Raw genomic sequence first — 13,933 nt, forward strand, 5'->3', positions numbered from 1 at the left:
ATAAAACTTTTCCATTGAACTAGATGTGCACTGTGACTAACACCCTTCCTTGATTCTATTATATGAAATAGCAAAAGAAATGCTCACATTAAACAATCATTCAATATCCTATTACAGTCTGAATAAAATTTACATCCTTACTATACCAACAAGATCCACGTAACCTAGAACCCGTTTTTTTTTCCAGTTCATTTTTGCCTTTTATTTGCTGTACTGCTGTTCAGTTATTTTAATGTGAAAGTCTTAGCTAACATTGAGGAAAGAAGAAGAGCACTGTCTCTGTCTGTTTTGGTTCAGGAAGTTCCTTAAACTTACTCTGATTCTCTTATCTACATATTTACATATTTTATGCCTACCCTACCTTATCTTTCTTGGTCCCTTTCCTGTGTGATCCTTAGCTGTTAGTTTTTCTACTTGGTAATCTTTACCCATTTTTGTAATTGATAGGGTTTGTGTTCTGTTTTGTTTGTTTTACATTTATTTATGTGTGGAGAGGTGTTGTAGCCACATGTTGGGGTGACATCTGTCGGGGTCCCGCCTTGATGGGTTCATAGGTTCCAGGGTTGGGGCATGTGGATTAGAAATGCTAGGCAGAATAAACAGAGATACAAAAGAGATACAGAGACATAGGATAGTGCCAGGAGGGCAATCCAGTGAGTACTGAATGTATTATGATCTTTAAATACCCCAATCCAAAAAGCGGGAAGAAAGCAAAAAACTTTTTATCATGATATAAGGAATAAACAAAGTGATTACCATCTTAATACCCCAAACACCAAATAACCATTTCCTAGCTCAAGATATCCTGTTAGTAGCCACACCTTAAGTCACTTCTCCAGTCAATAACCTTGAAGGAACAGGAATAGTCTTAAACTCCTGACCTTTAGTCAAGGTGGTGCAGATCCACTTTTGTGGGCTCCCAAAGTGGGGGTGGTTACTTGCATGTCATGGTACATGTGTAACTGTCATAGGATAACTTGGAGGAGTGAAATTTTTCCTGTTTGGGGTCAGGGATTAAACTCAGGTCCTCAGGTTTTGCTGCCAGCTGCTTCCCCTGCTGAGCCATTTCTGAGGCTTTGGGTATGTTGGGAGATAAGGTAAGGTTGTGTAAGCCAAACAGACGTCCTGAGTGCTGTGGCCACCAGGCATGCATCACCCAGCCTGACTTTTCTCTATTTTCTTGTTTCTTTGCTTTTGCGGGTATTTAGAATCTCCATGACATAAGAAAGTGACTTCATAGTGTGTGTTCCTATGACAACACTGTGCCTAACCCTAGAACATATCCTATAAATGTCATCAGATTGAATTGTCTGATTAACTTAATGAAAAAATGAACAAACAAAATATCTACATTGCGTGCAGAGTTGCAGTTTAGGACATTCTCTCTTACTTGGATGTCAGTTCAACCTTGTGAATTTGATATTCTCTTTTCTTTACTAGTCATTTTAATACTATAGTCAGTTGGTCACGAGTGACATTTACTACAAGAATATTTGTTCATTCATACCCCGTCTACTGTTATTGGCTAGAAAGACAAATACCTAAATTTTCTAAAATAGCTCTCCTTAGTCATGCTGGGAGGAAACTTGTCAAGGGAAATGTGAAGCAGAAGCTTTGCGTGTGCCCCATTCCCACCCCAGTTATCCCTTGAAGCTATAACCCCAGAGGCAGGGAAGAAAAAAGAGAAATCTATGATGTGAGTTCAGGTTTACTACTGTAAATGTTACCATGGCAACAAATGCATGACTTTCAAGTGGAAAATTCTCAGCATATGTGACTGATAAAATTGTGGCATCCTGATTCTTTCTAGTACAGGATTATTCTTTATCAACTTAAAATATTCTGACCATCCCTACTAAAATTAATTTAAAATTTTTTTTCATTTCTGCATGTGGGCACATTTGTACTGTGCCTTATGTGAGGAAGTCAGATGACATCTTGTAGGACTTTGTTTCTCCCTGTTGTGTATCCCAGGGCTTCAACTCAGATCATCAGGCTTGGCGGCTAAGCACCTTTACACGCTGAGCCATCTCATCAGCCCTAAAATCAATTTAAATTCTATGTACTGTAAAATAAATAAATAAATTCTATGTACTGTTTTGGTATTATTTATTATACTTGAAAATTATATACCCTCATAAGTATACTGTTACCAAAGTCACATATTGAAATAGGTGGTTCAGTGGGTGTAGTGTTTGGTATAGAAGCATTCAAACCTGACTTTGGGTCCCAGCACCCACATACAAGTCAGACAACATGCTTCTCTATCCCAGTGGAGACTAGGGTGCTTGAAACAAGTGATTTCTAACAGCTCAATTGCTATTTTAGCTGAAATGGCAAACTCCAGGATCAGTGAGAGACCCTGTCTCAAAGAATAAAGTGGAGAGCAATAGAGGAAGACACTCTCAAGTTCTAGTCTCCACATGTGTACACATGTTGAAAACCACCATACACTCATGTTCGCACATGCATGCTACACACACACACAGTATTTAAAAATGTGACTTTACTAATCTATACTAGATATTTGTTAAATAAAATGATGACTAGTTTAATATATTGGGTGTTCTTGATAATAGAAAATGACTTGATACTGTATAGATCCCCTTGTTCGGGAAAGCCGTTAAGCCTTAAGTGCTCTGTCATATTTACAGGCTTTTATAGTGGAAGGGAGCAGCAGTCAGCAGTGATGATGGAAAACGATGGCAGGTAGCCTTAAAACACCATAAAGCACAGGCGATTGTGTGTAATGTCTTGAATTGAGTTCCTTTTTGAATGAAACGATCAGCCATATGCGCCACTCTTATGGACCCTGTAAGAAGAGGAGAAATGTGCCCTAATGCTAACTGTGCATGAAATTGCAGTGTTTGAAGATATTGGCCAGATGTTTCAATCTCAACAAATAGCTTGTTATGCGACTGAGTGAAAGTATCTTTTGCTGCTTTGATCACATACACCTTGAAGGAAGGGGTAATTTAATAGAGGCTGTCACAGTTCATCTTTGTCAATAACCTTTGACTTGACCTTTGCCTCGTGTTTCTGATGTTGCTGCTGATACGTGTTAAGGAGCAGATGTTTGCTGCCTTGGGGATTTTGCTTTTATAAAGTGTGCGCTAGAAATAGTAAAGGAGAAGATGTGTCTCAGTGCTTTTCTTGCTCCTTGGTTGTTAGTTACCTGCTTCCCCAGATTTTTTAGCATTTCTGGGCAGATGCATCTTAGTGACGTCCTTACTTCAAAGGACCACTTATTTTTCTCTGAAGGTTTCTCCATCAACTGTTCTTACTAACATAGTTTCAGTTTGCTATTATCGATTTTTATGGTGATAGGTCTTTCATATAGTATGTCTTTCTGTATTTTGTATAGCAATGATAGAGCCCTAGAACATCATTGTAATTTCCTGTGGCCTATGGCTAAGGACAAAAATGGCTACAGAGTGAGTTACCTGTGTAAAGTCATATAGTTATTCCTTTCTAAACCTGTCGTGCACTCTGTCTGATAGCACTCTTCCAAGCCAGCTTGTAGTGACACACTCAGGAGGCAGAGGCAGGCAGATCTCTCTGAGTTCGAGGCCAGGCTGTCTTGAAATCCTGTCTTGAAGAAACAAAACAACAACAAAGAATACTTTTTAAAAAAATTCTTCTCTTATACATTACTTCTAGACTGTAGCTTCCCCTTCCTCCACTACTCCCAGCCCCCTACCTCTTCCTTCCCTCAGATCCATTCCTCCTCCATTTCCCTTCAGAAAAGAGCATGTCTCTCAGGGATATCAGCAAGGCATAACAAGTTGCAATAAGGCTAGGTACAAACCCTCATATCCAAGCGCATGCAAAAGTCAGACCCCCCCCCACACACACACACACACTCACACACTCATTGTTCTGAGTCTCACAAGAACACAGCCACACAACTATAGCATATTTGTAGATGATCTCAGGTGGACCTTTAGCCTCTGGGAGTCTCATGAGCCCTGCTGCTTAGTTGATTTCTGTGGCCCATGTTCCCGTGGTGTCCTAGACCCCTCTGACTCCTACAATGAGTTCTTCCTCCCCCTCTTCTCTTAAGATTATGTACATCTTTCACCTTTTATTATTTTTATTCATGTGTAGGTGGGTATATGCACATGAGTGCAGGTATCTGCAGAGGCCAATGGTGTCAGATCCCATGGACTTGGAGTTAAATGTGGTTGCAAGCTGTCTGATGTGAGTGTTGGGAACCTAACTTGTGTCCTCTGAGAGAGCAGTATGTGCTTCTAACCACTCTCTCTCCAACCCCACCATGTTTTTCTCACCCTCCCCTCACTCTATATCAGTGATTCTCAATGTGTGGGTCTCAACCCTTGTATGTGTCAAACAGGAGTTACCTAAGACCATTGGAATACAGATACTTACATCATGATTCATAATAGTAGAAAAATTACAGTTCTGAAGTAGCAATGAAAATAATTTTCTGGTTGGGGTCACCACAACATCAGGAACTGTATTAAAGGGTCACAGCCTTAGGCAGGCTGAGAACCACTGCTCTGTACCAAGGGTGATGATTATAGGGACGCCTTCTAAAGTCAGTCATGCTTGCTGTCATGCTCCCCTGTCCGAGTTTTCTTATAGAAACAGAATAAGACTGGGGACCTTATGTTTCGGGTTTAGGTTTTAATATTGACCTGGAGGCGTGATGACAGACTAAGAAATGTTCTGCCATCAAGGGACAGCCCCATACAATGCTTATAATTTAGCACACAACTATTGTTCTAAGTAATCATTGGTGAAAAAAAAACCAGCATTGTTAGGCAAGTCTTTAATATTTAATTTTAGCTAATTTTTCTTAAGTTAACTGAAGAAAATATTTGACTATATATGAAGGAAATTATGATTTTAATAATTATTTTTAAATTATGAGGAATAGGTATAGAATTAAAACTTCTTTATATTTTAGAGCACTGGTTGGTGCCTGTCATCTCCTTTCATTTGAAATTGCTTGAGTGTACCTTCATAAAATGTACTGTCAAGCCAGGAAACATGTTTATGACCCCAACTCTCAAAAGACTGAGGCAGGAGGATTTTTGTTCATTTGAGGCCACCTTGTGCTATCTATAGTCAGCTCTGGGCTTGATTGGGCTATGTAGGAACACCCTATTTAAATAAAACAGAAAGCAAGTTTTTATTTTTAAACCATCATTTAACTGTAAAGGGTTTACAGTTTTTTATTAAAAAACTATCAAAAATCCTTCCTGGAATACAGAATCTTAGCATTTTTGTTCCACTGTATCTCCTGTCTCTTCTTTTTATTTGATTCTTCAGTGCTGTGGAGGCTGAGGGAGCTTGAACTTTCCTTTCTGTTTTCTGTATTCTGCTTGAGGCCTTCATGGCAAATCACATCAGAACAGGGTTTGTTCAGTGTGAGTGTTATGTTCTGGGGAAAGTTTATGCAATGGTTGATGGAAACTTAAAGGTTGTTAGGAGATGACTTACCTTTCAACCAATAGGTTAGTATCTCGGTGCCATTCTTCATCCTTTAATTATGGATTAAATTAAAACATGGCATTATCTTAAGTTATGGCTCTCAGGCATCATTGACAGTTATATTTTCCTAAACATTGCAATTGGGTGAACAGAGAGTTCACCTGAAAGGTGACGTTACTATTAATAGAAATCTTTGGATGTGCTGTAGAAGACTCTTAATGTGTAACTTAATAATATGCCATTTATTCAGCAACTACTTAAATTCATTTGTAAATTTACTCTGTGTGCTTCCTTGCATTAATAGGCCTTGGGTCTGACAGTCTCACTTACTGGTGAGAAATGTCTGTGTGCTTTGTTATATCTATAGACTGCGCCTACACTTTGTACAGTGACACTTATTTATCCTGCCTAAGCCTGTATTTCCCACTAAATTTTCCTTCCTATATAGTTGCTCTGTTATTACACTTCTGATATTCCTTTGGTTACCTTTTTATTAGTTTTGGCTAACTTGTGCTCTTGTTTCTCAATCTGTGCCCTTGTAGGTCCCCCTATGATCCTGCAGCAAACCCACACCATGTCCCCTGGAAATTTTGTGAGACTGACATATAACCTGCTGCAATAATGAGGTCCCTTCCGCAGGATGGTTTCTTTTCTTTCAAGGGCAGCCCAATGATATCTGTCAGACACAGCAAGAGCTACTCCTCCAGATCTTCCCTTTTAGTGTTAGACCACTACATTGCTTTTGGTGATTTCACAGGTACCTTGCAAAGACATATTTGCTAGTTTTGTAAGTTAAAAGCAGTACTCAAAAGCCAAGGTCACGTAATGGGTGAATTGCTGATAGTCTGGGCCTGAGGCTGTGGGAGTTTGACAGTGCCCATGAGCTACTATTAGAAAAATTATTATTTTTTTGGTTGAAACTAATTTCTTAAGAAATGGGATTTCTTGATTTATAAAACACGCGTGCGCTCTGCTATATGCCTTTCTTTGAAGTCTGTTTTTGTCAGTTCCAAAGATTTGGGTGTATTTGTTACAGGAAGTTTATGATGTCATACATCTTCAGAAGCCATTTTTGATACCTTCGTTGCAATTAATGCCTCTCCTGGGTGTTTTGTAGGAATATTTTGCTGTTTCAATTTTTATTTAATTCAAATTAAACTAATTCAGGTATTTATACCAATAATGACTAGTTAGGCATTTCTGATTCTTATAGTATCCATAAGATCTTACATTTTATAATTGAAGAATTTAGGCTTTAGCATCACTGATATCTCTCCGAGTGATAAACTTCCTGTCTATTGCCTAGCTAACTCCTTTCCCATATTTTTTTTGGTTATGGAATCAAGCGTTTAATTCCCTTGTATATCCTACTGAGGCACTGGTTGAGATTGCATTGAAACTGTGTGTCATTATTGTGCTACCTTCCTTGGGGGACATAATCATCTGCTCACCCAGATAGGAGATCAATGACAGACAGAAGTAATGATTTCATCAAAGTCCACTTTGATAAACCAATGATTTTATGGGGCTTTCTTGTAAGAGCATGAGTGAGGGTTATTTCTGGAAATGTCACTGAAAAGTCTCACTCAGTGTAGATGACAGCTTCCCAAAAACTACATAGTTGGAGAAATTAATCTCCCACATTCTGTGTCCTCTAGCACAGTGGTTCTCAACTTTCCTAAAGCTGCCACCCTTGAATACTGTGAATACTTGAATACACCCTCATGCGGTGATGACCTCAAACCATAAATTTATTTTTGTCAATGCATCATAAAGATAATTCTGCTATGTTTATGCATTGTCATATAAATATCTGATGTGCAGATTATCGGATATACAAACCCTGTGAAAGGGTTGTTTAAACTCCAAATGGGTTGTGACCCACATGTTGAACACCACTGCTTTAGTAACTACAGACTGTAGAGAGGAGCTGCGGGCTGCTTCCCTACCGCCCCAGCTCCTGGCCGCCAGCTAGCTCTAGCTTATGCCCCAAAATAATTACACAGAAACAGTATTCTTTTAAACACTGCCTGGCCTGTTATCTGTAGCCTCTCATTGGCTAGCTCTTATATATTAATCTAACCCATTTCTAATAATCTGTGTAGCCCATGAGCTGGCTTACCAGGAAAGATCTTAACCTGCGTCTGTCTGGAGTGGGAGACTCCTGATTCAGCTTCTTTCTCCCAGCATTCTGTTCTGTTTACTCCACCCACCTAAGGGTTGGCCTATCAAGGGGCCTAGGCAGTTTCTTTATTAATAAGAAATCACTCCCACATCAACAGACTGTGCTGCCAAAGGTCACTGTGCAGCCAAAGATGACTTTAAGCTCCCAATCTTCTCGCTTCTACTTCAAATGCTAGGATTACACAGACATGTAACACCATGCTTATGTTCATACTTTTTATTCAAGAGCGTTTATGTGGATTCCTTATTTCTTATATTGCTGAAGCATGCACAGGTTATATATACCCAGAATTTTAAGAGTCACTATAAATTTTAGCTCATTGTTTAATTTTTCACAATTTGTTTTCCTGCATTTCTTTCAGTGCTTATTGGTATGAACTAATTTCAGTGTTAGTGCCAGGCTTCTTGTTCCCTGAACCAAGGCATACGTAGGTGTTAGGGCCCCATCAGGGTCCTCTTATCTCCCTTCTGTCAGAGGTCACAGGCTTGCCCTGCCTGTTATCTAGTATCAGAGACATCTGCACCTGGACTTTTCATATTTTGTGTTCTAGTTGTCCACAGCACCAGGGCAGTTTCTCTACAATCTCAAAAACACTTCTTTTCTTTTCTTAGTGACATTCAAGATCAGTATTAAATATCATTTGATGTGCTCTTGATTGTTTATTTCCCAAATGAGTATCACTGTTGAGCTTCTTCATGTGCTTTTTGGCCATTTGGGTAACTAGAAGCACAGGCGTTCCATACCTTGGGCCATGTTTCAGTCAAGCTGTTTGTCACTGTGGTGTTGTAGACATTTCTTAGGCATTCTTGATCCTGGCCCCTCGTCAGATGCTCAGTGTTGCGGGAGCTCCTTCTACTCCTTTGGCCAATAGCCATTGAGATACCAGCCCATTGGTATCTCATTTCAAAAAGCCCGGCTAGCTCAGTCGGTAGAGCATGAGACTCTTAATCTCAGGGTCGTGGGTTCGGGTTCCACATTGGGTGCCAGATGATGAAGGCGTAAATCACAAACAATCCCACACCAGTTTGGAATTATGATTAATAGGATGATATTTATTTAAAGGGGAAAAAACTTACAGATCACCATCCCAGACAACAGCCCTCTGCACAATCAGGAAGGAGTCTAGTTGCTGGAAGGGGAGCAGGAAGCAAAGAGAGAGAGGAGAGGGAAGTGGCCGCTTTTTTAAAGGGAGAGAGACCACACCCCAATGGCTTGGTATCTCAAAGGCTATTGGCTGAAGAAGCAGAAGGAGCTCCCACAACAGCTCAGCTGCACTTTTACTGCATTGATTGTTCTCTTGCTGTGCAGTAGTCTCATGTTTGCTGCATTCATAGTTATTTACTTTGTTTTATTTGACTTGTGTTGTTATAATTCCTTAGAAAACATTGACACTTTCAGTGTCTGGAAGCTTCCCCAGGATGTTTTTACTTCTGAGTTTTCTTTCTCTTAAATCTTTTCTAGTTTCACAAGATATCCTAGAAAATAGTCAGCACACTTGATTCCTTTATGTTTGGGGTTTTGTTGCTCTGCAGGAGATTGAAACATTTGGTTTTATACATGGCTAGGCAAGTGCTTACCACTAAGCTACACCCCCAGTTTTTAAGATTGGGCTTTGTTCAGGCTAACTTTGAACTCATTCTTTATCCCAAAAAGGCCTCCCATTCTCAATCCTTGAGCATCTACCTCCTAAGTGCTAGAATTACTTAGATGGATTGTTCTCTAAATCCTCCCTTGTTTTGGGGTTTCTATCAAATAGGTTCATTCAGTTTATTCAACAAGTCTTCTATACATAGGTTTTGTTGTTTGAAACATTAATTCATTTAGATAAAATATAAATAAATATTTACATCTGTAATGATGTAGGTGTATTTTTAGACTTGATCTCAAGAAATAGAATTTCTTGTCATTGGGCAATTGGCATATGTCACTTCTGCAGCTATCTTTATCTTTTGTTTATGTCCTCATTCTTTTAACCCTCAAATATATGTGTACATATCTGATTGGATTATGTATGTATATATACATCTTTATATTCATTATTTTAAAATACATTTATCAAAATCTATGTTGGTGCCTTTTATTTTTAAAATGTATTTTTATTTTGTCTGTATAAGTGTTTTGTTTTCATGTGTGTCTGCGTCACAAGCATGTAAATACCTATGGGTTCAGAAGAAGGCATTGGGTGCACTGGAACTAGAATTATAAATGACTGTGAGCTGCAATGTGGGTGTTGAAAATTGAACCTGGGTCCTCAGCAAGTGTTCTTAACAACTAAGCCATCTCTGCAGCCTCCATGTTGGTACCTTTTTTTTTTTTTTACTTAATATATGGAGAGTTTTAACAACTATATTTGAACCTAAGAAAGATGGTCTCTTTAGAATCACTAATAAAAGATGAGAAGCCTTAGGGACCTGAGCTAATTTGCTAATTTAAAGAGTTCAAATCAAAGGAAACCATGCATATTAACAGAAATCCATTATGAATCATTTATAACAAAAATGCTTGAGTTTATAAGAATCACTTTAATGACATGATGAGATTTGTAGTTAGAATTTTAACATTTCTATCTTTAAAATTTTTAATATTCATGCATGCATATGTTTTTGCATTAAATCCCCCCATTCCTGCCCTAGCTCGCTACCACTTTTTGCCCTCACTCCATGTGCTCTCTCTCTCTCTCTCTCTCTCTTGTCTATACAAGCAAGAGTATAGGACCATCTATCTGCTAGAGTGTGAGCAGGCTCTCGAGCCAGCATCCCTAGAGAAAGCTAACTTCTCCACTCCCAACAGCAATCAGTTGCCCTTGGGTCCTCAAATAGGGGTGGGGCTTCATGAGCCCTTCCCTTATCAGAACTACGATTTTGACAGGTTTGAGCGCCTGCTGGTCTTATTCACTCAGTCATAGCCATCATGAGTGTTTATGTACAACAACCCTCTCATATCATGTAAATGCTGTTCCTCAAACATCCCTGAGCCATGAGATAAGGTGTATGATATAGACGTCTCATTTTTAGCTCTGCATGTCACAGTATACTATTGTATGTTCATTGCCTTAAATAACTGTACTCTGCTTCAAAAAGTAGCTTCTGTGATGAGAGCACAGAGTCCACCCTCAGTCTTTTTCTTTGTTTTGGGGAAGGAAAGAGGTGCGGGGATAAGACAGTCGCATAGAACCTAAGCAGTTCTCAGATTTGCTCTCAATTCTCCTGTCTCCATTTCCCAGGTGTTGGAATTGCAGTCATAAACCACTATGCTCAGCCATAATTTTTAACATTTATCATTTTTAATGGTATTAAGCATGGACATGTTTTAGTATAATTTATGGATGAATTATTTCAAGAAGTATAAACATATTGATTGCAACAGCTGATAGCCATTGTTTGTTTTATCATGGATATTATTTGCATGTACATTATTCTGTTATCTCAGTCTTCAGCTACCTTATGAAGCATATTTTTTATCACTTCCCCACTTTTAGAGATGACAGAAGTAAGCTGTAGACAGGTTAAGTGATGACAAGATGGTGGCTTATGTCTGTATTACCTGAATTAAAGAGGCTGAGTGAGGCAGGAGCACTACTGTGAGTTTGAGGTTAGACTATGCCCTAAAGTAAGTTCTAAGCCAGCCTGGGCTACAATTTTTTTGTGTAACAACAACAAAAAATTTTAGGGGGTAAAGATTGAAATATCAAGTGACATGTTAATACCACAACTAGTCAGGGGCAAATATGATAGGAAAACAGTCATCAAATTGGGTGTTGTATTTTCCATGAAAACGCTGTGCTCCTTTTATTGACACTGAACTTGATTTTCCTGTGAAGAACTAGCAGTTGAGCTTCTGAGTTCTAATACACTCTTCTCTGTGTTCACTGAACTAGTCTACTCCACGTCTCTTCCTCATCTAGTAGAGTAAAACGCTAAGGCTCTTATGCTTTTGAAGCCACCGTTCATGGCAGAGTCCTGAGCTATCTACACTGTTTCTGACTCAGTCATTTCCGGTCTTACCTTTCAGTGGATGATTCAGGAGCCCCACAAAGCAGCAACATTCTTTGGATGCATTGGGATAGATAAATTTGGGGAGATCCTGAAGAGTAAAGCTGCTGAAGCACATGTGGATGCTCATTACTACGAGCAGAATGAGCAGCCAACCGGAACCTGCGCTGCATGCATCACTGGTGGCAACAGGTAAGCCATTATCAGCCAGGAGCACCCTACCCTCAGAGCTGTGTACACATTTACAAAACCCAGATTACAGTTGCTAATCATTTCTGATGTTCAGAAAACCTTTCTTCCTTGTTTTACCTTAATGTGTTTAAATTTTTTTACTATTTAAGAATGCCATGCATGTATACAATATGTTTGATAAAATCCATTCCCATATTCCCCCAACATGCAATTTCTGCCTCTCAACTTTACATGTTCTGTTTTATTATTCTAGATACAGGTGAAATCGCACATGCATTTTTTCTTTATTTGCCTTGTTTTCTAAAGATTTTTTTTGAGACAGGACTTCTCTGTAGCTCTGTCAATCCTGGAACTCACTCTGTGGACCAGGCTGACCTTGAACTCAGAGATTTGCCTGTCCTGAGTGTTGGATTTTAAAAGTGTGCACTATTACCACCCAGCCTTACACGTGTTTTACAAGTTTAGACTTCCTTTTTAACTTTATGTATGTGAGTGTTTCGTCTGTGACTATATATGTGCACCCTATGTGTACTTGCTACCCATACTGGTCAGAAGAGGGTGTCAGGTCCCTTGGAACTAGAATTACAGTTGGTTGTAAATACTGTGTGTGTAATGGGAACCCAAATTCTAGATCCTCTGTAGATGTAACAAGTGCTCTTAACTGCTCAGCCTTCTCTCTAGCCCAGTGTTTTATGATATATGTACTTAGCATGGTATACATGAGGGGACCAGGGACAGCTTTGTGACAGGGACAGCCTTTATAAGGTTTCCCGGGATTAAACTCAAATCATCAGATTTGCATCATCAGGTTAGCTCCATTAACCACTGGGCCACCTTTTGTGATTTTAAGTTTGTTTTCTGTTGGATCTTCTTTTAAATTCATAAGGCATATTGCAATGAAAGTTTGAGATTATCTAATATAGTCTCCTTTTATAATTAGACTTAGGGAACGAAAATGTTTTCTTTGGGATTTTACATTTTATAATTTGCTGAACTCACTTTAGAAAAGAAAGAATTATCTTGTCAGCCTAATCTGGTAACAAAATATCAAAATCTGCTTATAGAAACATGTGTGCCACATAGCTTCCACTGATGCTACACAACACCAGTCTTGCTAACGCACCATTAAGTCGGCAACCAAGCCAAGTATGGTAGCTCACGCCTGTACAGTTGCAGCATTTGAGAGGCCTAAACAGGACACAAGCTTGCTCTCCAGATCCTGTATATGGAGTGGTAGTGGTTTTAGTACATTTCAGAAGTCTTTATTGCAGAGATGCAGAGTGACTTCACACTATAGTAACATGAGCCCAGGGGATGCTCTACAGCAGACGCCATTGGTACTGCTATCCTTGAAATCAACAGAAAACAAAAAACACTCAGGAAAAGAGATGGGTCAAACAACCAGAGCAGGTCACAAGGCTGGAGAGTGACTAAATGTGACATTTTCCACTGTAAAATATGCTATATTAAAACAAAACAGAGAGGCCCAGATGGTGCATGCCACGGGTTGAAGGCTGCCTGCTGTCACTTTGCCAGTCAGACACCGAGAGGACTAAAATGAGTAGCTCTTCATTTTGCATCTTGCAGTGAACTGCTTTCAAATTCTTTTCAAAATCTTGGGTATAGAGCAGAAAAATCCAAGCGCACCCCATGAAACTTTGAGCCCAGTTCATAGTAGGAAGGTCCCCCAGCCTGGACCACAAAACAGAAAAATTCATAGAGCTGGTGGCTAGTATTGTTAATCCCAGCCCTCCTGTCTCCCACCTTGGTTGAAAATTCTTCTGCATGTGAACATCCAATCTATCTCTCAGGGCCTGCCTTGCTTTGATTTTACTTGTTATTGTATTCCTGCAGTGTATGCTTCTAATATTATTAGCACCACCCCAATAGGGCCTTCTTTGTCCTTTGCGTGGGAAACACAAAATCACTGTCTTGTTAGAGTTTTATAGAATCCTTTGAATTTACCTGCTTTAAATTTTGACTGACTACAAATTTTGCATTTCTTTGTATGTGGTTTGGTTTGTTTGATTTGAGACAGTCTGTAGATACAGCCCTGGCTGGCCTGGAATTTGCTACATAGACCAAACCAGTGTCAAACTCGAGTCTA

General features: G+C 39.3%; 1 protein-coding gene across 2 annotated transcripts in view; it reads left to right on the top strand.

The window, feature by feature from the left end:
* Adk (adenosine kinase) overlaps positions 1-13,933 on the top strand; it is a 393,218-nt gene that overhangs the window by 177,458 nt on the left and 201,827 nt on the right. For both annotated transcript variants that reach the window (XM_050127020.1, XM_050127018.1), the window contains exon 5: positions 11,654-11,826. In XM_050127020.1, the coding sequence (XP_049982977.1) occupies positions 11,654-11,826 (173 nt within the window). The remainder of the gene's footprint in view (positions 1-11,653; positions 11,827-13,933) is intronic.

Source organism: Alexandromys fortis, unplaced genomic scaffold (genome assembly GCF_014885135.2).
Source record: "Alexandromys fortis isolate MF-2015 unplaced genomic scaffold, M_Fortis_MF-2015_v1.1 scaffold_233, whole genome shotgun sequence".
In the NCBI taxonomy this organism is placed as follows: Eukaryota; Metazoa; Chordata; class Mammalia; order Rodentia; family Cricetidae; genus Alexandromys; species Alexandromys fortis.